The sequence below is a fragment of the Haliotis cracherodii genome, unplaced genomic scaffold, assembly GCF_022045235.1.
Source record: "Haliotis cracherodii isolate W230 unplaced genomic scaffold, xgHalCrac1.p SCAF_18, whole genome shotgun sequence".
NCBI classification, from domain to species: Eukaryota; Metazoa; Mollusca; class Gastropoda; order Lepetellida; family Haliotidae; genus Haliotis; species Haliotis cracherodii.
Window position 1 is genome coordinate 23,781,817 of NW_027266273.1, and position 26,465 is coordinate 23,808,281.

The 26,465-nt window shown below is 42.1% G+C and overlaps 1 protein-coding gene across 3 annotated transcripts in view; it reads right to left on the minus strand.

Annotated features, from left to right (window-relative positions):
• LOC139465914 (F-box/LRR-repeat protein 7-like) overlaps positions 1 to 26,146 on the minus strand; it is a 47,904-nt gene extending 21,758 nt beyond the window's left edge. Inside the window, exon 1 of one of the 3 annotated variants that reach the window (XM_071247910.1) lies at positions 23,960 to 26,146. In XM_071247910.1, coding sequence (XP_071104011.1) covers positions 23,960 to 24,185 — 226 coding nt within the window. In that variant the 5' untranslated portion in view covers positions 24,186 to 26,146. Of the gene's footprint in view, positions 1 to 3,825; positions 3,861 to 13,430; positions 13,605 to 23,959 lie in introns of those variants that run through there. The other 2 variants (XM_071247911.1, XM_071247913.1) reach the window with 2 other exon arrangements.
• Positions 26,147 to 26,465: the final 319 nt, after the last annotated feature.

The following is a 26,465-nucleotide window of genomic DNA, read 5'->3' on the forward strand; positions in this document are numbered from 1 at the left end:
AGCACACCCTGACAGTGTCGAGTCCCCTGTCCTGCGTAGTAGGGCGGTACATCATCATAAAACACACGCTACATTATCTGCCGCAGATCATGACAGCTGATAGTTGAGACAAGAGCTCCCCCTCACTGGCTCTCTCCACCATGGATAGACTGGTTTGATACTGATTACATTCCTCATAAAAATATCATCAACTTGACATTTGACAACTCTTCAGGACATGGCTTTGTTGAAGCACGGGATGTCAATAGCCTTGGGTGATTTGTCTGTCCATTGTTGCAGCGCTACCATACTGCATTTGGTGTTGATAGCAATGGAAAACAAACACTGAGGTTGGAACACTGGACTCATTTACTGTTCACTTCAGGAAGACATTCCTACTTTTAAACACCACCGTGGCCATGGCAGCCATTGTACAGCTGAATCTGTAATGGCTACTGGCAGCTAACCCTGACAGCATTACAGCTTCGGTTTCAGGGATATTGAAATACCGACACAGAACTATTGTAATATTGGAGACATTAGTCTAAGTGAGCTGTGTGACAGTTGGATAACAACAAACTTTGACGTAACATTTAGGTGAGCGAGTGTGTGATTTGGGTTTTAAGCCACCTGGAACAGTATTCCAGTTAGATCATGGTGTGTCAGCTTGATGTTGGAGGAAATCAGGAAGCTCTTAGACGTTTACCACTTTCGTGAAATCCATGAGCATGGTTATGGTGCCGACAAACCTGGAAACAAATCCAGTGCAATCCGGGATTCAAACCGATGATCATAGGTTTCTGGTGTGCCCAAGAGATGCAACAGCGAATAGCGGTGTCTCAGACAACTGGGCCACCCATGTCTCCCGATGGTACATTTAAATGGGCACTAGGGTGTACGGTGATCATGGTGAGGCAATATGTGAAGTGTCTTGGATGTCACCTGATTTAGTTCTCCCGACATTTCTCTAAGTGTTTTAGGTCGGGTATAAATTTCCAAGTGAATATGTACCTTAATGCTAACCATAACCCAAACACTGATAAAAAACGGAATCATCTGGAACTTAAATATGCAAGTTGATTTCTTCGGTTCACATGCTTCACATTCATCATGTGCAAGTGCTCAATGTCACATGGCAAGCTACATTACACTGGCAGTATGTGTTAATGATGGAACTAACTCCATGTGGAACAGGACCCGTGAAGATCCAGGGTAGAATAGGTCTTCAGCAACCCATACTTGCTGTAAAAGGCAACTATGCTTGTCCTAGGAGGCGACTAATGGGATCGGGGGGTCAGACTTGCTGACTTGGTTGATGCATTTCATCGATCCCAACTGTGAGGATCGATGCTCATTATATTAATCACTGGATTGTCTGGTCCAGACTCGATTATTTACAGACCGCCATCATATAGCTAGAATATTGCTGAGTGCGGCGTTAAACAACAAACCAACCAACCAACCATGTGGAACGGATCATCAGTGACACTTGTCCCTATTAGAGGTAGCATCTGGTACAACCTGTAAGTTGGCCTTTTCATTACTGTGCCTTCCTCTTGTCAGCTGAGTGTTTTGTGAGTGAGTGTTTTGTTAGTGAGACAGTTTTACACCAATTTTAGCAATATTCAAGCAATATCATGGCGGGGGACACCAGAAATGAGCTTCAAACCTGGATCTTCGGCATGACGAGGAAATGCTTTAACCACTATGCTACCCAACCGCCCGTTTTGCCCTTGAGTAAGAGAGACTATATGAACACTGGTTGTTGATAGCAAGACACACTCATACTCAATTTTCGTTTACCCACTTATGATAAAATCAGACAAAACATATTTGTTTAATCAAAAAGTACCCAGTGACAACAACAGACATGAAAATGTTTTCCAGTTGAGGCTCAAGGTACCATGTTACTTCATTTCTCACAAAGTGATATTTTTTGCAGGCCATTGAAACTGATTCAAAGATTAGAGGAATGCTTTTTGCCCTCCTTTGATGAATCATTTTGTGTAGTATCACGATCATGCACATTAGCATATGAAAGCATCTAGTGCTTAAAAGGAGCAACATTCTTGGCCCCCTCCACACTGGGAGCTCAGAAGGTGAGACAGTTGAGTGTAGCTCTACAGGTCAGTCTGCAGCCGTCACAATACAGGGCTACCGGAACCTGCGCGCAAAAGGGGGATCATCTACTCCATAATACCGGAATAACACATCCCTGGCTCATTTTAAGTACATTAAAGTAGGAGAGTAGGCCATACTGACAGTGAATGTAAAGAATACCCATTACTGTACATTATGATACCCAGTCCTGACATTATGACACTCTAGTCTCACCATGTCAACTGTGACACTACGCCCTGACATTATGACACTCTTGTCTCACCATGTCAACTGAGACACTACGTCCTGACATTATGACGCTCTTGTCTCACTATGTCAACTGAGATACTAAATCCTCACATTATGACACTCATGTCTCACCATGTCAACTGAGATACTAAATCCTCACATTATGACACTCTTGTCTCACCATGTCAACTGAGACACTACGTCCTGACATTATGACGCTCTTGTCTCACTATGTCAACTGAGATACTAAATCTTCACATTATGACACTCATGTCTCACCATGTCAACTGAGATACTAAATCCTCACATTATGACACTCTTGTCTCACCATGTCAACTGAGATACTAAATCCTCACATTATGACACTCATGTCTCACCATGTCAACTGAGACACTACGTCCTCACATTATGACACTCATGTCTCACCATGTCAACTGAGACACTACGTCCTCACATTATGACGCTCTTGTCTCACTATGTCAACTGAGATACCCAGACTCTCTATTCCGACCATGTCAACTGAGATACCCAGACTCTCTATTCTGACCCCGTCAACTGAGATCCCAGACTCTCTATTCTGACCCCGTCAACTGAGATACTCAGACTCTCTATTCTGACCCCGTCAACTGAGATACCCAGACTCTCTATTCCGACCATGTCAACTGAGATACCCAGACTCTCTATTCTGACGCCGTCAACTGAGATACCCAGACTCTCTATTCCGACCATGTCAACTGAGATACCCAGACTCTCTATTCCGACCCCGTCAACTGAGATACCCAGACTCTCTATTCTGACCCCGTCAACTGAGATACCCAGACTCTCTATTCTGACCATGTCAACTGAGATACCCAGACTCTCTATTCTGACCCCGTCAACTGAGATACCCAGGCTCTCTATTCTGACCCCGTCAACTGAGATACCCAGACTCTCTATTCTGACCCCGTCAACTGAGATACCCAGACTCTCTATTCTGACCCCGTCAACTGAGATACCCAGACTCTCTATTCTGACCCCGTCAACTGAGATACCCAGACTCTCTATTCCGACCCCGTCAACTGAGATACCCAGACTCTCTATTCTGACCCCGTCAACTGAGATACCCAGACTCTCTATTCTGACCCCGTCAACTGAGATACCCAGACTCTCTTTTCTGACCATGTCAACTGAGATACCCAGACTCTCTATTCTGACCCCGTCAACTGAGATATCCAGGCTCTCTATTCTGACCCCGTCAACTGAGATACCCAGACTCTCTATTCTGACCCCGTCAACTGAGATACCCAGACTCTCTATTCTGACCCCGTCAACTGAGATACCCAGACTCTCTATTCTGACCCCGTCAACTGAGATACCCAGACTCTCTATTCCGACCCCGTCAACTGAGATACCCAGACTCTCTATTCTGACCCCGTCAACTGAGATACCCAGACTCTCTATTCCGACCCCGTCAACTGAGATACCCACTCCTCTCATGATCTGACCCTTCTTTCTGACCTTGTCAAGCCAGACCTCAGAGTTTGTCACCACTCTCCTGGCCCTGGGACATCCTGTCCTGATCATACTTCAGATGGCTGGGATGTGTTGATTGCCTCATTTGGTCGTCTCCTACCTCTCAGCTAGCAGCCCACTGTCACACTCCTCCCCAGGAAGGACCAGACAAGATGATATCAATAACCATCTCAACCTCAGCCAAGGCGGCCCAAAAACTGATACTGGCTTTTATTGTTGATAAATGGAGCATGCTGGCAGACACAGGTAAAACAGGTGACAAGCATTACCTGCACAATTTAACAGGAGACGGTGGAGCAGATGGATCACCTGCACTCCTAATGGAGTAGTTACCTGCACAAGTGAATAAGGGAATGAATAGCAGGTATCCATGCTGCATTAACATACCTGAACACCATGCAATATCACAGATTTCATCCCATTTCCCATTAAGCTTCAACAATGAATATTATTTGCAAGGAATTTATTAGAATTCACACACCTGTTGCCAAAATTAACATTTACAACATCACATTGAGCAGTCTTATATTTAGCATTCCTAAATTTCGTTCTTTTGATCTTCACAGAAATTCAGCAAGAATGTTACGACATTGGTTGAGTGACTGGCAAATATCACTTCACTCTAATTTGTCTGACAAGGCTTAAATCAAACAACGCTCCTCTTAAAACAATCTTGAATAAATTCCTCCGGCCATTGAATCTTTTACTTTAAACTGATGGAAAGGAAAAATATGAAGTAACCCTTTCAGTATAGAGCTTAGTTGGGGGCCTAGCTGATGGTGACTCCAAGGCAGAGGGGATTAGAGGAGGGGGGGAAAGGGAGAGAGGGATGAAGTGGGGCTACAGTCAGATGACTTCATTCTGCACCCTTGTGGGGATAACAAACATTGATCTTTTGCAGACTGACCTGGAGAGCTAAGAAGAGAAACTGACCATGCTGCCTGGACGTCATCACAGTAGGCCCATGCTAGCATTGAAGGGGTTAAGGCTGCAGCCACTGAGCCAATCAAAGAGCAGGTGCCCTTCACAAACACATCAAATCTCTAACAGAGGAGACTACTTGGCTTAGAAATCACAGCTTTTTGTGTACAGTGAGTCAGAGCCAAAGACGAAATCAAACTTTGAAGGAACACAATCCAACCAATATGCTGTCTGACCCTGAATTATATAAAACTGGCGAAAACGAAAACATTCCAGGCTGTGCTGGTTGGCTGCTGGCATACGACCAACCTTTTAAGCCAGACAGAAGAAATAAGGATGTGTGACAAGATTGGGTGTTGTAATGAAATGACAAAAGCATTATTGCATTCTTTGTTAATACCTATTGTACCAGTGGTAAGAAACTAATACCCTGGGTAGCCATCCCCATCTTTCATGAAGAATAAAGGCATCGTGACACATTATGCCAGGTAAATGCTTTAAAGAGAGCCACGATCCTCCCACTGTCATATCTTAAGTTTTGTGTCACGAGGTATGAAACATGTTTTAAAAAGAATGATGTTATAAATATCATATGAAAAGGAATTGACAAATACTATTTTATGATGGTATGTATAAGAGTCATGACACCATTGCAGCAATAGAAACTAACAGTTTTAGCCCACTTGTCATTACAGAGCTCCAGATAATTTTGGAGCAATTGAGTTTTTACTCTAGGGTTTCTATTTCAATTGGGTTATTACATTTTTCATTTGGTTTTTCCCAAAATTAGTGAACATTTGAAGATGTTAAAAAAGGAAATAATGTGTTAAATGTAAATAACGGTTCTAAATATATAGACTTGACTCGGAAAGTAAATTAGCTCGTAATTGTGTTTCGGAAATTAACACCTTTGTACGCATGCTGAAAAAGTTTCATTGGGTATTTATGCGAGCTGTTTTTATACATTTGAGTTTTTCATTTAATACAAGCATTTCTGTACGCAGGTTAATTGAAAGTAATAGGGTTTCGAATATTTTTTTATTTTTTTTGGGGGGGGGGGTATATTACGTAAATACGCGACTTATCTGTAGCATGGGTATACATGTAGTTCTACTAGTCCTAAGGATACTATTAACTTAACTATTGAGCAGTTTGGCAAGGACTATAGGACTAATGGTAGTTTCTGAAGTTGCCATTGTTTACTTAACAGCTCTAGTTATTCTCTTTCTTGACTGAATATGTCCCTCAACATGACTAATGTCTACTTGTGTGTATCATATCACAACTAACTGCTGTTTCATACAAGTGAACTGTGCACAATACTGAATTTGGCTTTAACACACACTACAGGTATGGCATGGCTTGGCTGGAAATATACAATATAATCATGATAATATGTACAGCTAAACCATAATATTCACAAATATATCTAAGGATAATCTGTAATATGTTTTTTTGTTGTTTAATGCCACACTCAGCAATATTCCAGTTATATGACGGCGATCTGCAAATAATTTAGTCTGGACCAGACAATCCAGTGAATTACATCATTGGGATCGATGACATGCATCAAGTCAGCGAGTCTGACCACCCGATCCCGTAAGTCACCTCTTACTACAAGCATAGTTGCCTTTACTATAAATTACAGGACTTTACGCAATGCACAAATGTGCGTTCATACACACAAATGTAAAGAATGGACGTTGAAAAACATTATCCTGCGTCCCAAGGGACACACAATAACATTTACTGTACCTACACCTCATCAAGAGTAGTTATGGGTGTCGGTCATTTCATCCACCAATAATGACCACTGTCCACATGATCACTGATTCATTCCCGGCTCCAGAGTAATTGTCTAAACGTACAGTACACTACACCATATCATTACTTTACAGGACCCTCCAATTGCCTGCAAGGACCCTTAACATTGATTATTGGGGCCCCTGAACCCCCACTTTAGTAAGTCAAGGGAAAGCCCTGTATGTAAGTATAGTTAAGGCCAAACTATGATACGTGTTAGCATTACAACTAAACTGTCACACGGACAGGTACATATAAAGGTAAATTATGGCATAGTACATAGGCAACTAAATAATGACATAAAATTATACCGGTATGTAAATCATAGGCATGGAACATGCACAGACACATGACCTGTGTCAAGGCCTCACTTTCAATTAGATTTGACAACATCATACACTACAAGGCTCCCAGATAACTGTGTGTCTATTTGTGTATGGGCCTGAGAGGACAATAAATGTCACAAGTGTGTGGGGAGATGTATTATATATGATGAGCCCACCCTACAAGTGGCTCTCCGGACTGGTCTGTACAGTAATGTACACCCCCTGACCAAGCACCCTCACAGAAACCATTACAATACTTGTGGTGACACTGATTATAGACTCTGACGTTAGGTATGGAGGCAAGGCGTATGGGTCAGCCATGTGCACTCCACTGCATCTCACCTTGTCTTTCCTGAACTACTCCAGTATGTATAATTCATCATTACTGACTCATAAAACTAGCAGTGTTCAAGGTGTGTTTTTTCCTGACCCTAATGCTGAGTATAACAGATCTAGGGGTCCCAGGTTAACACAAAATAGCAGAATTCCCATATTCTTGACAATTTGACCCATAAGATAAAAATATTAAAAGGAGAACTTTAAAATACTGTATATGACCGCAGATAAGCCGACCCCTTAGATAAGCCAAGGTATTAACTTGACCATTGAAATACGAAAAAAAATGATATGACCCCCAGATATCCCCTGGATAAGCCGACCCCTTTCTACAGAATCTTTTTTCTGGTCCTCAAAATTCAGCTGCGGACATATACGGTAATTGTGAATACCAAACATACACAGCCTGACAACTTGTTCAGAACATTTGAAAGATGTCATGAACATGTTCTTGCTTATTATATGCTCATGATGGGAGGAAAGGAAAGATATTAGTGAGTGAGTGATAAGTTCATTTCAAAACTACTTTCACTTCTATATCTACACATTTCATGATGGTGTTGTATGAATCAAATATTTTCTGATTATGAGTGAATGAGTGTGGTTTTAGTCCGCTTTTAGCAATATTCCAGCAGTATCACTGTGGGGGACACCAGAAATGGGCTTCACACCTTGTACCCATGTCGGGGGGAATCGAACCTGGGTCTTCTGCGTGACGAGAGAACGCTTTAACCACTAGGCTAAATGACCGCCCCTGGAGAAATATTAGCTGTCAAAAGTCCAGTTGAACTATAAAGACTTATCTTATACAATATTACATGACAAATAAAAATATTACACTGTGTGCCATAGTATTGGAACATCATTTGATCATCATGATGTGTAATGGTAGTACAGTTTCTATCATTGTGAGAATGCCAGTGTGATAAAAGAAGTTATCCCCTGCATGTAAAGTAATTTTCACATCACATATTCCTGGTCTGCAAACAATGATTCTCCAAAGGTAGCGGCAAGATATTTGATGAATACATCATGATGGTGCCCAAAAGGATCGTTATGTGGATAACCAGAAAATCCTGGATGAATGGAATGATTATGTGCGCTAAAGTAAATGCCCTAATCAGTTAGAGTAATCTTTGTCTAAACTTCACTGACTTGTGATGGCGTCATTCAAGTTCAGCTCTCTTTGCTTTAAGTTGTCATGGTTACAAATAATGTCACACATTATGTCATGAAAAGGCTTTCAAGTGTCTTCAACAAGACGAACAGCTCCACAATCCTCCCATTGACTACAGTCTATGGGAAGTGCCTCGCATAGACAATCAGTCAGACATAAATGAGCTACAGCAGGGCAACCTGTGGTAAAGGTTAGAAAAATAGCAAATTCCTGCTCTGACATTATTGCACGTCTTCCGCTGACTCCACAAGAAGGTTAGACAGAGTGCAACAGTTGACAAAACAGGGACTACGTTTTTCAGGGGATAAAAAATCATTTCAGTGCTCATAACTCACAGTATGTTTTTTTCTTAAGTCAGAAATCTATGAAAAATACAAAAAGATAATCGTCAAGTCATCGCCTTTTTACTGATGTTTTAGGTGTGTGAGATGATCTTGAACCGCAGTAACCTCAGACTTTTTTTAAACTCCCGTTTTTTATCATTAATTTGACCATGATTATTCAGGCGGAGGAAGTAACTTAACGTGGAATATACTGGGCACTAAAGAGGCAGTATGTTTTCGTTTGTTTATTTTCTAAAGAGGCAGTTAACACATTATTTTATATTTGCTGAACAAAATTATGCAAACAATCCAGACACACTATTCTCTTCCCTTTTCATTGCCCAACCTTTACACTGTTGAACACTGAAATGCAACACCAGGTCCTTAAGAAAAGGACTTCTATGGATTTCTATTTGCACGGATCTGTATAATAACAACAATATTGAAAAAAATAAATACCTATAGGTACTTACAGAACCAGGGGTGATTCTGGGTAAGGAAAAACGTCCTATGCTTGTCGTAAGAGGAAACTAATTGGAGCGTTGGTCTGGTATGGTGACTTAGTTATTGCATATCACAAATCTCAATTACCTGTATCTGTGCGCATTATGTCAATCACTGGATTGCCTCGTCCAGACTCAAATATTGCTAGCGCAGTGTCAAACAACAAACTGATGCCGCTTTCATTACAACGCAAGATGCCACCTGTTATGTCAACAGAATATTATAGAATCAAATATACACGCAAGGCAGGGATTTATCTAGACCTGCCCAGAGGCCCATATTCAGCCCCAAGTCTGCAGCAAGTTGTCCATAAAAAATCCCAAATTGGAATTACAAATTTCTCAATTCATGTCATATATTAGTAATCAGGTAATAACTATGGCTTTGTAGAGGTGCCTTGTATTTCATGATCTATTTGGGCAAAAAAACCAATTAATTTACCCAAATTGCCTGACAAGGGCTCTTAGTGTGGAATCCTTGATAAATCCCTGCAAGGGAATCCATTACTTCTTGACCTACTAAGGTATATATACTGATACATACCCAGGAATGTCGGCTGGAGCAAGGTGAACCTTTACCTCTACATGATAGCCTAGAAACCAGCATAGATTTACGAGAGTATCGGTGTTATCACACATGATGATAAATATGTGCAACTTAGAAGGACCTGCGCTGAAAAACTTCCTTGCTGATAAGACAAGTTATGTAGTAAGATTGGGACAGAGTGATCACGGGCGGTGTGACCATTACACTGTCAGCATGTAGGTAGCAGTGACTCATCCCATGAACAAAACTTATTGTCAGAATAATAAGTCAGCAGATAGTCTATGATTGATCTACTGCTTGAACAAATGGCGTGAAAGCCATTAAGTTGTGTTCAATCTGTCTGGGAGCTTGCTGTAAATCATAGCACTGTGATTGCTGAGATGAGTGGAGCTTTTCATGGACCGTGATATTTACCGCGATATGTCCACATTAAACCAGACAGCATTATGTGTGACATAAGAGTCCTGTACCAGGAGTTCATGGGCTTTTATTGTATGACTTCTATTTGAAGATGTCGCATGAAGAAAGTGCCCTTATACATCATTTCAAAGTGATGACGTTACTTTCACTCTACCAAATACCAACTACTATATTTATTTTCTTTTATTGTTCACAGACTTTTGTCCAGGGTAGCAGAATGCCAATGACATGAAAAGAATATTTCACAACCTGACAGTACATTTTAGACTTTTTACAGCAATTAACATAGTTCTCAATAACTCATTCACTCTAGTAATACAATTATACTGCATATATCATGTATATATTATATTGCAGTGCAGAAAAGTACATGGTCTAATACATTAAAGTCTGAAGTGTAAAGCAAAACTGAAAGTGATAGCGGCTCCTCCTTTTCGAAAAGTTTATGATGCAGATTCCGACCTCCACAGAATTTCTGCTTATCACTTGTCTTAAGAGCAATATCTTTCTCATTGTTACATTGTGAAAAACTTCCTTCATATAAACATGAAAGTAAGGTTTGGTTCTTTGGGATTTGCATCTATTAACATAGAATTTTGCAATAAGTAAAAGTAAATCGAACACCTTATCTGTTTTTATGTTCTCTTTAACTCTGAAAAGTATCAATTCTAACTTCTATATACATGGATCCCTGAATTTCTCTTCAACTCATTACAATTTCTTGGCAGTCATTCTTAATCTCATACCTTGGGACCTAATTTAAAGTCTTGATTAACATGAACTGAGAAGTGACAGAACAATATCTATTCATATACTGATTAAAATATTTCACAGTTTACAACATTTTTCCAATAATACCATCCATACTGTTAATGTCAACATCATCTATACACTAATTACAACATGACATATTTCTCCTGACATAGTTACTGTTGTTGGGAATAATGATAACTATACTCTAATAACACCTTGTACAACTGTTTTATTCCTCTGATATCTGTGCTTAAGGAATAATGATAACCAAACAGTATTAAGACCTCGTATTCCCCTGGCATATGTACTGGCTGAGACTGTACTGATGAATAATGACAACTATATAGTAATAAGGCCTCGTATTCCCCTGAAATATGTACTGTTTTGAGGAACAAAGACAATTATAATGTAATAACTTGAACAATTGTTGTATTCCCTGATATATGTGCTGTTGGAAATGTGACAACAATACAGTAGTAAGGCCTCATATTCATCTGACATACCGGTATGTACTGTTGATGAGAATAGTGATAAATATATAGTAATAAGACCTTGTATACCCAGATACCGGTGGATAATGAATTTATCTTACTACACACCTAATCATATTGCAGGTATGTCTTATGCATGAATGCCAAGACTTGATTTAGCTACATAAAACATGGCCACATGCAACCTATCATTGAAAAATGCAACCTTCAAATTTGTGTCTGACTAACCCTTACTTGTCCATACAAAATCGATCTTTGAACACACACAATACCTCCAAAGTTTATTTGCTAGACTTTATCACTAATCCTTGTGTAACATGTAATTTCTCCTGCTTTCTTAGGTTTGATGTCATCAAACTGTGGGTACCATATGCACATGTTCATATTAAGTTTTTACAGTACTGCATCACTAATTTCTGTGACACTGGCAGCAGACCGGCCTATGTTTCAACTCTGATACATTTATGGTACCAGGGTGCAACCTGGTTTTGTTTGGTGCAATTTGGTTTTCATGTCAACATGCACCTAGTGCAAGTTAAATCAAGTTCCTCAAATGGAGCCCTGCATGCTTTGGTCTGAATTGGTAAGATTACCACAGTTAGGCATTTATCGCAGACCACTGAAAACAAATTAGGTAGTTATTCCTCAAAGATCCATTGCATTTGGAAAATATCAGAAATATCTGGAGAATGGTGTCTGACATAATTAATTTAAGATACAAAATTGGGGGTGGTATACTACAAATGTAATTCCAACAGATTGACAGTTCTAGAGAACATCAGAAATGTATGTTAAATGTAAGCAGGGTACATTGACAATAATAGAATGGGTCTCAACCAACCAGAATCCGACATTCATGTGTAAGGAAAGCTACGAACTGTTGTTGGGAATAATGATAACCCTACATTAATAACACCTTGTATTCCCCTGACATAAGTGGTATGGTTGGGAAGTACGGCAACTCTACAGAACAGCTCCTTGTCCTTCCCTGAGGCCACACTCAAATTAATGATTGTACTTGTTTGCACATACCCAAGCTGGCAATTGAGAACTGGGTAGGTAAATAATATAAAATCAAGTAAATTAATACTTAATGTTTCTTATAGACAAACTGAGGGGGATCCATTATATATTGAAACCCACCACAAAGTTGAAATATTAAAGAATATAACTCAACTCTAAAAAATAATAAAAATGAAACCGATCACAGTGTTATTACGTTCATCACTAAGGTACGTCCTAACAACTTCCCTTATTTCAGCAGCTAGGACAGTTGACACATGCCTTACCTATTACACAGTTACACAATCACTTTCTATGATAGATGTCCAGTTGTACAGATGACAACAGTTACTATAGCCATATAAACTAACTAGTTTAGTCCTCTAGTCCTAACAATGAAAACCTAGAGTAAAACCCTTAATACTAGTCCTTATGATACCTTAACTATTGGGCAGTTTGGCAAGGACTATAGGACCAGTGCCAATTTCTAACCCTACCGTTACACTATTAGCCCCTATATCAAAGCTACTTTAATAACGTATAGCCGCCTACTGCTTAGCACTTGGTAGCAATACATTGCATACTGTCCAGTATTAACTCAGTACCGGCCTGGCAGTTACTTCAGCATAGATAACCACTTGGTAATTATACTCGTCTTACCCCAAACTATATCCATGGTAATAAGCGCCCTTATGTCCATGTTAATTGTTATCATAATTCTTTAGACCTGTTAATATGACTATGTGCCAACGCTCTCAAGTTTCATATAAAAGGTATCACTAATATTACACAAAGATAGTAAAGTCAAAACGTGGCAGACGGGTATATTTCACACTGAAATCCCACATTTCCATATAATATGATAAAGCGTTATTCGTCTAGCTCCCCGACAGTAGCTGCTTGCCCGACTAGCGTTCAGGACGGTAATCAATACTCAGGCGTTGTATTCGTCAGGCGACACAGGTGTCACAACAAAAGGTAAACCTACCTTTCCCGAACAAGTCTTGTAACACCCCATTCCAGTCGGTTGAAGGCCGAGATCTGGCTCTAGGCGGAAACATGGTAGAGTCTTCCGACAAATCGTACTACATCAATCCATGTGGTCATGTAAAGCAGTACCATAATCCATCTTCTATTAAGTCATATCGTCTGCTTAGGACCACGCGAGATCTCCGCGAGCCGAAGCGTGCGACAACGGTCACGTGATAGCTTGACTGTCGCATCGACTCGCTAACTCCAGCCTGTCGTGTTGGAACAGTGAATGGGTCACTGTTACTGACGCAACTTCATCCCACGTGAAACAATGTCGGCAATGCAGGTTTAGGCAATAATGTAAACAAAGCAGAAGTGTAATGAACAAGAAAGAAAACCCCCGCAGATATTCAGAGTTCAGTGAGATCTTTCGACTCAAATAATCTACAATGTATATTTTTTATAAAGTAAATCTACAGGACTCTTCCTTTCTCTCTTATCTTTCTGTCTGAATATTCTCTTTTATGAAAAATATGTATATAATTATATTTGTCAGTATACAGATTACAGAAAGCCAATGGGATAATCTTGTGTTTAAACAATTGTTAACGGGGGAGTTTGCTCCAAGATCTTGAGATCGTAGAAATATATATGTATTGACTAAAGTTTTCAACCAGACACTCGGACCAGCTTTACGGAAATGTTACTAGCCTAACTTTAAAGTCACTGGCATTTGGTCAGCGGACAGACAGCTATTTCGAGCTATTTTCAAGGGTATTATCTTTTAATTGCTATTTTCCAATCTTTGAACTAGCAGACGATGAAGAAAGTAGTGTAGGAGGGACTTTAAGAATCAAATTTTCTGAGGCTGCCGCTGTTGGCCGCGTTCTCGTCAAGATTTCTGGCATCATGCAGAACACCCAGGTTAGATCCCCAGACGGGTATAATGAGTAGAGCCCATTGCGTGTGCCCCCAGCAGTGATATGTCTGCAATATTATAATCGGCGTAAACCCTACTCAACCGCTCCTCACATTCTGTGTGCTTCAAAATGACCCTACCCCTAAGAAATATAAAACCACTGAAAAACAGAATAACGAAAAAAATAATAAGTGATATAAAAGACAACAGAAGCACAGGTGCATACATACACGCACACGCAGACACAAAAAGACAACAGCAGTTAAACGAACAAAGAAAAACAAAAACAACAACAAAACCATCAAACAGAACACATGATCCCCACCAGCGTGTCTGGAATGACAGCTGCCCTGACCCAGGTATGGTGGTGGTTAAAGTCATTCTCTGCTATGTCCGTGTTTGACATCGTATTGATTTCATAGGGACGGACGACATTTCTGGGTCAATAAGAACCCACAACAGAGGTATGAAAACGGCATTGATTTCTTTTGATAATGCACCGAGTCGGACCTCATTGAGACATATTTCAATAAGCCAAAAGTACAAACTCTTCTTAGCCTCAACACTGGTTGTCTCCCCCTTGTATAAACACCAGGCATATATAGTTGGAGTGAAGTGTGTCGGACATATCAAGCGAATATCGATATAACATGTCATGGTTTGCCTGTTATAGTTAGACATTGTCTATATATTGCCGTTAAGCATTCCGCAGTACAGAATGTCTCCGGCAGAATTTCTGTGCAATACTGACAAGGGTAAATAGCTAGATATATGAAGCAGTATACCCTTGGACTGGAGAGGGGGACGCACTGCATCGGGGGTACCTAACGACATACTGCATCACGGAATGACGTGTAGTATAAAGAGAATATTCTATTATATGATGGAGTGTAGTATAAAGGGAATATTGTATTATACGATGCAGTGTAGTATAAAGGGAATATTGCATTACATGATGCAGTGTAGTATAAAGGGGATATTGCATTATGTACGATGCAGTGTAGTATAAAGGGGGTATTGCATTATATACGATGCAGTGTAATATAAAGGGAATATTGTATTATAAGATGCAGTGTGGTATAAAGGGAATATTGCATTATACGATGCAGTGTAGTATAAAGGGAATATTGCATTATGTACGATGCAGTGTAGTATAAAGGGAATATTGCATTATATACGATGTAGGGTAGTATAAAGGGAACATCTCATTACATGATGCAATATAGTATAAATCGAATATTGCATTACAAAATGCAGTGTAGTATAAAGGGAATTATGCATTATATAAGATAGCTACGCGATAAATCGCCAAGAACAATGAAGAACGAAGCCTGGTTTATTTCACAATAAAACATTGTTCTATCATTAAGTCATTTCTGGAGATTCGAACATGCGCTCACAACATGATGACGTCCTATATTGGACGACGTTATGTTTGAGAGGGGAGAGTCTAGTGAGTTGTTCCCCATAGATGTATCTGGGCAACGCAGTTAAACGCGATGGTCGAACGATCGCATCCAAAAGCGGGAGAGATATGACACTCGGTATTGGGAGGAAAGGTACAGATAATCGGCGTGAGGATTGTATGAATATGCGGGTAATCCCCAGCTGTGCATAACTGGACTTCTCCGACATTGCCGAGGTCGGATTCTATTGAGGAAGTCAGCATTATTTTAATAAGGGTATATATTTTTAAATCTTGTAATTTTATCATCATCCTTAAAGGGGCTGTATACAATGTTAACATCTCATATAAGAAATAAAGGACTCGTGGTCGTTGTTCATCGTAAAGCAACGACCACGGGTCCTTTATTTATTAGATATGATGCAGTATAGTATAAAGGGAATATTGCCTCACAGGATGCAATGATTAAGAACGAGAATATTGCCTCACAGGATGCAGTGTTGTATAAAGGGAATATTGCCTCACGGGATGCAGTGTTGTAGAAAGGGAATATTGCCTCACGGGATGCAGTATTGTAGAAAGGGAATATTGCCTCACGGGATGCAGTATTGTAGAAAGGGAATATTGCTTCACAGGATGCAGTGTTGTAGAAAGGGAATGTTGCCTCACAGGATGCAGTGTTGTAGAAAGGGAATTTTACCTCACAGGATGCAGTGTTGTATAAAGGGAATATTGCCTCACAGGATGCAGTGTTGTATAAAGGGAATATTGCCTCACGGGATGCAGTATTGTAGAAAGGGAATATTGCCTCACGGGATGCAGTATTGTAGAAAGGGAATATTGCTTCACAGGATGCAGTGTTGTAGAAAGGGAATGTTGCATGAAAGGGTACGGTGTTAAACATGTGAAATATCCACCACAGAATACAGCGTTATTGACAGGGAATATTGCATCCCGGGTTGCAGCGTTATTGATAGGGAAAAATTGCATCACAGGTAGGGTGTTGTTTAAAGTAAATATTGCATACCAGGATGAAGGATTGTAGAAAAGGACTATTGCATCACAGGGTGTGATGTTCTAAAAAGGAAATATTGCATCAAAGGGTACGTTGTTGTATATGTGAAATATCTATCACAGAATACAGCGTTATTGATAGGGAATATTGCATCACAGGGTGTGATGTTCTATAAAGGAAATATTGCATCAAAGGGTACGTTGATGTATATGTGAAATATCCACCACAGAATGCAGAGTTATATTATTGATAGGGAATATTGCATCAAAGGGTGTGATGTTGTATAATGGGAATATTGCATCAAAGGCTACGTTGTTGTATATGTGAAATAGCCACCACAGAATACAGCGTTATTGATAGGGAATATTGCATCACAGGGTGCGATGTTGTTGAAAGGGAATACTGCATCAAAGGCTACGTTGTTGTATATGTGAAATATCCACCACAGAATACAGCGTTATTGATAGGGAATATTGCATCACAAGTAGAGTGTTGTATTTAGGGAATATTGCATCCCCGCATCGAGGGTTGTAGAAAGTGACTATTGCATTACAGGGTGTGTAAATACAGGAGTCATATTAAGCTTGACGTGCCCCTAGGTGACATACAATATTTCGCTTCGTTTTCAAGCCAATAGAGAGAAGCTCTTTACAAACTTTCTATACCGCTGTGTTGCTTGGAAGATGATAGTCATGTAGGCGATAGTTTGGACGTGCAAGGTTGGACACAGGCAGCTAGGAATGGCAACACAATGTATCACAGCGATCACGACGTCGCCTGATGCCGCCCGGGGGTACGAGGAAACAGCTAATCAAGATAAGCAGTAACTACAACCTATACCGACACATCGAGGGCGCGAAGAACACACGGGGGACGGGGAGCCGGGGGCTAACATTGCTATAGCTCCACCCTGTTAGGGTAACATGAAAGGGGCGACCGGGAAAAGGGTACCCGGACATAAATAATCGGGAAACATGAACATTTTATCCCCAATGCAAATATATTTCTAAATGTAAATACAGGACAGTTTGGAAGTTCTATAAATGTAACTTTGGTAAATTAGAACTACTTAAAACGGACTGTTATGATAGCTAATTATAACTTTAAGGCGTTTGACACTTTGATTTCTTAAATGTTGTTGCTAGCACACCTGTTTAGGAGCGATACACGTAGTTTCATAGTTGGCTGCGAGCGCACCTGTTTAAGAGCGATGCATATAGTTTCATAGTTGGCTGCGAGGGCGCCTGTTTAAGAGCGATGCATATAGTTTCATAATTGGCTGCGAGCGCGCCTGTTTAAGAGCGATGCATATAGTTTCATAGTTGCGAGCGCCTTTGTTAATAAGGGACGCGTGTATCTTTGCGTTGTGCTAAAGAAGTTGAGGGCCGCTGTGTTGATGGCAAATCACGCCATGCCAAGACAGCTTTGGTAGCTTATTTATTCCCGAAGTCAAGATGCCGTGTAGTCATGTTTAAAGATCGCATTTCTTAACCTATACAGTAGACACAGTATACAGTGCATGGCTAAACACCAAGCATTTACTCAGTGTATAATACTGAATATGCCTTGATGCACAAGATACTGCTTTTCAGCAGTGTCATCTGGCGACAATATTTGAAGCGGTCGTAAAATATCTTAAAAGCAACACGTTTGTATCAATGTGAACTGTAGGGCGAACTGAATCAGGATGTGTTTGTTTGTTTGTTGTTTAACGCCACACTTAGCAATATTCCAGCTATATGGCGGCGGTCTGTAAATAATCGAGTCTGGACCAGACAATCCTGTGATTGACATCATGAACATCGATCCACGCAATTGGAATACTATGACATGCATCACACAACCAAGCCATCGAGCTCCTTTACCCGCTACCCTTAGTCAACTTTTTCAAGCATGGGTTGCTGTAGACCAATAAGTTCTGTGTGGGAATAGTCAGGCATCCATTTAGTTATATGTAGTCAGGTATTCCATGTATTTGCATATACAGAGACACACCACAATATCATATCAAGTGTTCCCTGCACCGTGACATAGCAGTCACGTTCGCAAGTGAGCGTGCCAGATACTCTACAATAAACAATGTAGATTGTCACAGTGTTAGTACCAGTGAAGTGAAGTGAAGTGACACACCCTCAACACACTCGACCCAGTAAAACACCCTCAACACACTCGACCCAGTAAAACACCCTCAACACACTCGACCCAGTAAAACACCCTCAACACACTCGACCCAGTAAAACACCCTCAACACACTCGACCCAGTAAAACACCCTCAACACACTCGACCCAGTAAAACACCCTCAACACACTCGACCCAGGAAAACACCCTCAACACACCCGACCCAGGAAAACACTCTCAACACACTCGACCCAGGAAAACACCCTCAACACACACGACCCAGTAAAACACCCTCAACACACTCGACCCAGGAAAACACCCTCAACACACCCGACCCAGGAAAACACCCTGAACACACTCGACCCAGTAAAACACCCTCAACCCACTCGACCCAGTAAAACACCCTTAAACACACGACTTAGTAAAACACCCCCAACCCAGTAAAACACCCTGAACACACTCCATCCAGTAAAACACCCTCAACACGCTCGACTAATTAAAAAACCCCTCAACACTCCACCTAGTAAAACACCCCTAAACACACGACTTAGTAAAAGACACTAAAAAATCTCGACTCAGTAAAACACCCTTAACACCATCGGGACTCTCAAAACAGTTATGAGAAACCTGCTGGTTATTTAATTCCCATAACTTCATTTTGAAAACAAGATTCAAACTGAAATCCTTATATATTTTTCTACATTTTTTAAATGCATCTTTGTTGAACATACATATTTTCTCTTCTCGTGAATGCTGGAACTTCTGTCACGACTGTTTATCAAGCAAGGTCCACATCAAACGTGGCGGACAGATGGGCACGTGTAGATAAACCAGCGCGCATCGCATATTGTACGACTACAGGGAGTGGCACCCGCATCTCCGGGGTTACAAGCGAATACCTTAACCCCTTTGACCCCTATTAACGTCATATCGTTATCAGACATCTAAAAAATACCCCAGTAGGTATCCCTAGACAGATAGATAGATGATAGCGGCAGTAGAGGAGGTTTGCAGTGTGCATACAAGACCCAATACCCTGTCCAATAGCATAGCATAGCAACATACACAATGATACATACCACAACATAGCGTTATATACGCCCAACTACATCACGTAGCTCCTTACAGCCCCTACAATACCATCGTGTAGCTCCATACACCCCGTACTATACCATCATGTAGCTTCATACACCCCGTACTATACCATCGTGTAGCTTCATACACCCCGTACTATACCATCGTGTAGCTCCATACCCCCTGTGCTATACCATCGTGTAGCTCCATACCCCCTGTGCTATACCATCGTGTAGCTCCATACACACCGTACTATACCATCGTGTAGCTCCATACACCCCGTACTATACCATCGTGTAGCTCCATACACACCGTACTATACCATCGTGTAGCTCCATACACCCCGTACTATACCATCGTGTAGCTCCATACTCCCCATACTATACCATCGTGTAGCTCCATACACCCCGTCCTATACCATCGTGTAGCTCCATACATCCCGTACTATACCATCGTGTAGCTTCATACGCCCCCTGCAATACCATCGTGTAGCTCCATACCCCCTGTGCTATACCATCGTGTAGCTCCATACACCCCGTACTATACCATCGTGTAGCTTCATACACCCCGTACTATACCATCGTGTAGCTCCATACATCCCGTGCTATACCGTCGTGTAGCTCCAAACACCCCGTCCTATACCATTGTGTAGCTCCATACACCCCGTACCATACCATCGTGTAGCTCCATACACCCCGTACTATACCATCGTGTAGCTCAATACACCCCATACTATACCATTGTGTAGCTCCATACACCCCGTACTATACCATCGTGTAGCTCCATACACCTGTACCATACCATCGTGTAGCTCAATTCACCCCATACTATACCATCGTGTAGCTCCATACACCCCGTGCTATACCATCGTGTAGCTCCATACACCCCGTACTATACCAGCCTGTAGCTGGCATACCTAGTACTATACCAGCCTGTACGTTACAATGCTTAGCCTCATCTCTGTATTATGCACAAAGCGTAGGTAAGTGCGATACCATAGCGTAGCCGAACATGTCACAAAACTCTGCAATGTACATTCTCTGAAACATTTTGTTTAATTGTTTGTGTGTTGTTTAACGTCGCACTCAGCAATATTCCAGCTATATGAGGGTGGTCTGTAAATAATCGAGATTTTCCCAGACAATCCAGTGACTGAAAACATGAGTATCGACAAACACAATTGGGATACGAACAACAACAATAATAATAATAATAATCATCATCATCATCATCATCATGCTAGATATTCTCATGGCGCACCATTATTACCCCGGACAATGGATCAGTGCGTACTCGATTTTCTTTCTCGGCTCCCTGGGGAGTATACAACTGAGGTCCACGAAGGATAACAGCCACATTACCATTTCATCCTACCTGGTATCCATTAAATGCTGGGTGAACAGAGGCATATTGAGAACAAGGTCCATGGCTGGAGGAGACACTACATGTTCTATAGGTGCTTCAGTGTGGGGCAGGACCGAAGCCCTAGAAACGGACAGGAGTCAAGCTGCCGAACACGATCATCCACCCAACTACCCCAGCACACTATAAAAGGGGCAAGCCGAGTGACATAATGATATATTGCTTGTACAGCATAGCGTTGTACAGCGAGATGGAGCCTGACACAGATAAGCAACATCTTAAGTGGTGTCACCTAGTACAAGATAACATAAATATCAACACACCCATAACAACGCTTATTTCTGCTTGTCTGGTGGATATAGATCTATCAGGCAGTAATCCTGTACAAATACAGTCATAATACACAGACCTTGATGCCTTGAATTTCTTCTCATATTTTGATGATGACGTGTGGACTCCCTCTGCCCGAAGAAGGGATACTTATCGCATCCTATCACCCATGACGCCATTCATAATGCAGCATGGATTGTCATGTTGCGACTTCGTTGACAGAGGTATCGCCGAGAGCGTGAGAAACACGTTCCCGATGATGTAAATAAACACCAAGTGAAAGCAGAGTTACTTTTCCTGATGATGTAACAAAACACATCACATGGAATACCACCAGGCGGTACTTGACATTTCACTGCCCCCTCTATAACGAACAATAGTTCCCCAGGAAAACAGTGTCCTCTCTATAACGACCAGAACCTCCCTTAGCTTACAGAACCTTTTCTTTATCGACCAGGCTTCGCATCGAACAGTGTCCTCTCTTAACGACAAAGATCTCCACGGGATGACATTGACCTCTCTATAACGACAAGGGTCTCACTAACCTCTCTATAACAACCAAGAACTCCTCGGGATTACACAGACTTCTTTATAGAGACCCGTATCTCCCTAGTTTATACCTGTCTGTCTACAACGAAAAACACAACACTTTCTTCTCTATAACGACCAGCATATCCTTACAATAACAATGTCACGTCTATATTACGACATACACAACACTTTCTTCTCTATAACGACCAGTATATCCTTACAATAACAATCTCACGTCTATATTACGTCATACACAACACTTTCTTCTCTATAACGACCAGTATATCCTTACAATAACAATGTCACGTCTATATTACGACATACACAACACTTTCTTCTCTATATCGACCAGTATATCCTTACGACAACAATGTCACGTCTACATTACGACAAACCCAACACGTTCCTCTCTATAACGACCAATATCTCAATACGATGACAATGTCACGTCTACATTACGACAAACACAACACTTTCCTCTCTATAACGACCAATATCTCAATACGATGACAATGTCACGTCTACATTACGACAAACACAACACGTTCCTCTCTATAACGACCAGTACATCCTTAAAATCACAATGTCATGTCTATATTACGACAAACACAACACCGTCCTCTCTATAACGACCAGTCCATCCTTACAATAACAATGTCATGTCTATATTACGACATACACAACACCGTCCACTCTCTAACGACCAGTCTATCCTTACAATATCACTTTCTTCTCTATAACGACTAGTTTCATCGTCAATAGAACCGTCCTAATTGGATACTTGAGGTCATAAGCTTTAATATTTGCTGAAACATGACAGATTTCCATACACAGTGATAAAGTCATTAACGGTCCTCGTTAAGGCGAGGCAAAGAATGTGATATGACAGCTAAATATTGAACCTGCTAGGAATCTCCCAAAAACTAAACACAGTGATAGATTATAGAAAAGGTTGTGTTTAATATGGAAAGTTCACACGTATTTGGCAGATGACATCAAAGAAGAGACATAAAGAATGCTGTCTTGACCTTCCAAGGGAGGTCACCCAGAACATTCATGCATGGGATGTGACAGGAACTTGCTTCAACCTGGAAGACTGAAAGCTGACCTAGGACCAAACTGGGGACTAAATGATGTCAAGGGGCCAACTAGCGAAAGTGGGAGGACCTCACTGGAGGATGTCAAGGATCCGACTGGGGAGAGTGGGAGGACATCAGTGGAGGATGTCAAGGGTCCGACTGGGGAGAGAGGGAGGACATCACTGGAGGATGTCAAGGGTCCGACTGGGGAGAGTGGGAGGACATCACTGGAGGATGTCAAGGGTCCGACTGGGGAGAGTGGGAGGACATCACTGGAGGATGTCAAGGGTCCGACTGGGGAGAGTGGGAGGACATCAGTGGAGGATGTCAAGGGTCCGACTGGGGAGAGAGGGAGGACATCACTGGAGGATGTCAAGGGTCCGACTGGGGAGAGTGGGAGGACATCAGTGGAGGATGTCAAGGGTCCGACTGGGGAGAGTGGGAGGACATCAGTGGAAGATGTCAAGGATCCGACTGGGGAGATCGGGAGGACCTCACTGGAGGATGTCGAGGCGCCAATACGGTCATGCTCCTAGCTAGATATTCACGAGGGACACAAAGCCATGATAGGGTGTCACAGGATAAGTGTTGAAACTCTACACCGTGAATGAAACGTAGTAGTCAGATTGTAACATGTAGAGTTCTTACTTCACATGCCGATAGACACATTACAGTAAACAGGGCGTCATAACTCTAATCTGGTTAACTTACCCGATAACGCCCATGATTTGATCGATGCATACGTGTTGTCGGTCTCTCCCCCAGACCCGTCGTCACTGTTGGCGGCGATAGAGACGTAGGACGCGGTGTCGCTACGGGCCACACCCCCGTGATACCTCACGGATAGTTCGGGGTTTGTAGCAAGGGTTGGCCGATCTGCCTTAGCTTGTTGGTTGCCTTGCCGGCCGTGGAGTAAATTCTTCCACAAGCCCATCATACAGTCAAAGTATAGGAATTAACGCGCCCTACCACCACTGATAGGAATTGATACAGGTTACGGATATTTGTGGTCAACAGACCAGTAGGTGTCCATCGTGTACGCCAACGGCACCGGCTTGGACCTCATGACGACGTTCAGAATCACATGTACATCCCATCCGTCAGACTAAAGATTTGCAGTCTTGTCAAGTTGCCGGGAGCTATGATGTTATTAACGTTCCGGTCTTAACTGCGTTGTTGAACACGCTTCTGTGGTCGATACATCGATCGTTACAAAGAGACAGAAATCAGTGAGCCGAAGCCATGGCATGTCATTGTAGGCACATAGTCTTTGTAGTAGTATGTTCATGTAGTGGGTATCCCATCCACCCAGGCGTGGCCGTCACACGCTGTTGCAGTAACACCTGGGCAATTACACCTACCTACCTGTCACGTGAGATGCTGCAGCTCGTGCACCAGCAAACTGCACTAATTAGTAGGGAGGTCACCGCGACAAACTGGCAGTTCTATCTCGTTAGTCGATAACTGTGATTGTCTTGCAGGATTGGTCCCAGCTCCCTGGGGAACAGTCATGATTCCGTATCGATTGGCGGTCCTACCTTTTTGTAGTAAGGGTCGGAACCCCTTTTGGTACGAATACTGGCTCCCTTGATTCCCTACACTGATGGAATTGATCCTTTCCCTGTCGACACGCGCTCCTTTTACTGTTGGTACTGGCTCCTTTCCCTCTCGGGATTGGCTCCTTACAGTGACATTTGTGGCTCCCTATTATGACTTTCCTAGCTCCACACAATTGCGGCTCCGTCTCCTCTGGTGACGGCCTTGGCTCCTGGATGATGTTCCTGCTCCTACAATACTTGCTACCTTTGCTCGTTCAAGACGTGTATCACACGTGTCTATGTTGCCATGCTTGTCCTCCCCAACTTACTGCTATGGCTGACAGAATTGTAGTAACCGTCACATGTCAACAAATCTTCTTAAAAACAAGACCTTAGGGTCATGCAGCTGCCATGCGGGCTCACGATCCGTGCCGGGTCTGACGCTATGGGTGTCAGCGTGGCCACCGACACCGGAACAATGTTACTAGAAGACCTTACAGAAATCTGTCGGCCAGGTGGCTCTCTGTCCCAGCTCGACGTCAGACGAAAAACATCCTATTCTGTTAACCATGAATATTGAACTCAGAGAAACATACAACTAGGTAGACCGGGATACGCCTGTTCTGCTACCCACCGTGCGGGGGAATATAAAGCTGTTGTATACACATCGATCCAAATTCCTTTGAATATTTAATCCATGTCTTTGCATCATTGCAAGGCCTGTGATTGGAAATGTTGATTGGGTCAATGAGCGTGATGCTACCAGCTACAGAGCCACGCGCTGCTTGAGACCCACACGTCTGTCCCCTGCCAACTACACGGCAGTACAGCCCCTCTCCCCGGCTGGCTGACCCCTGACCCAGGACCCCAAGATCTCACGGTCAGAAGGCTGCAGAAGACGCGACACAATAACGCAACATGGCCCCAGGCGGCGAGCTGAACACATCAGACAGGTTGTTTTCGGTGGAGATGGTATACGTCATCCCAATAACACATTTGATGATATAATCTGTCGCGATGTAGCTGTGTCAATACTTCATCCAATTAAGTGGTCGCGTTGTAGATCCGCTGAACAAAGCACATCTTCTTCAATGTGTCGGATGTTTGTTTAGTAACACGGGTATAGAAAGAAATGTAAACTTGAGTTGTGGTCGCTCAGTAGATCAGCTTCCTAGTCAACGGCGAGGGATGACTCTATGTATGTACGTATTAGATATTCGGGTCTACATACTTAGTGATCCAGGGATCCACGATGCGGTAGGTACAGGGCAACAGCGGTATACCCAATGGGTAACTGTTTTAAACTGAACAGAGATGGTGTGTAGAGACAGGGCACGACGATATACCCCACGGACACCTGCCTTTGTACTGCCGAAATCCAAAACAAACGCAGCGAGACCGACCTTTTCATGGGTCACCTCGCAGAGGGAAGGCGAGAGCCACCAGGGTTAGACGCAGTGCTGGTCCGAGGGCTCGTTAAACAGTTAATAGAGTGGGCTGATTTGACGAGTCCCTTCTCAGTGTGAATGGTCCCTCTGCACACCCAGCGTCGTATACTGATACCCCTCGATATAACACTGCTGCACATTCTTTTGTGTGACCTAGGTATTCTTTCCTGAAATAACCATTAAGCTTTGCGTAGGTGTCGGTGACTACTTTGTTTTTGTCTAAACATCGAG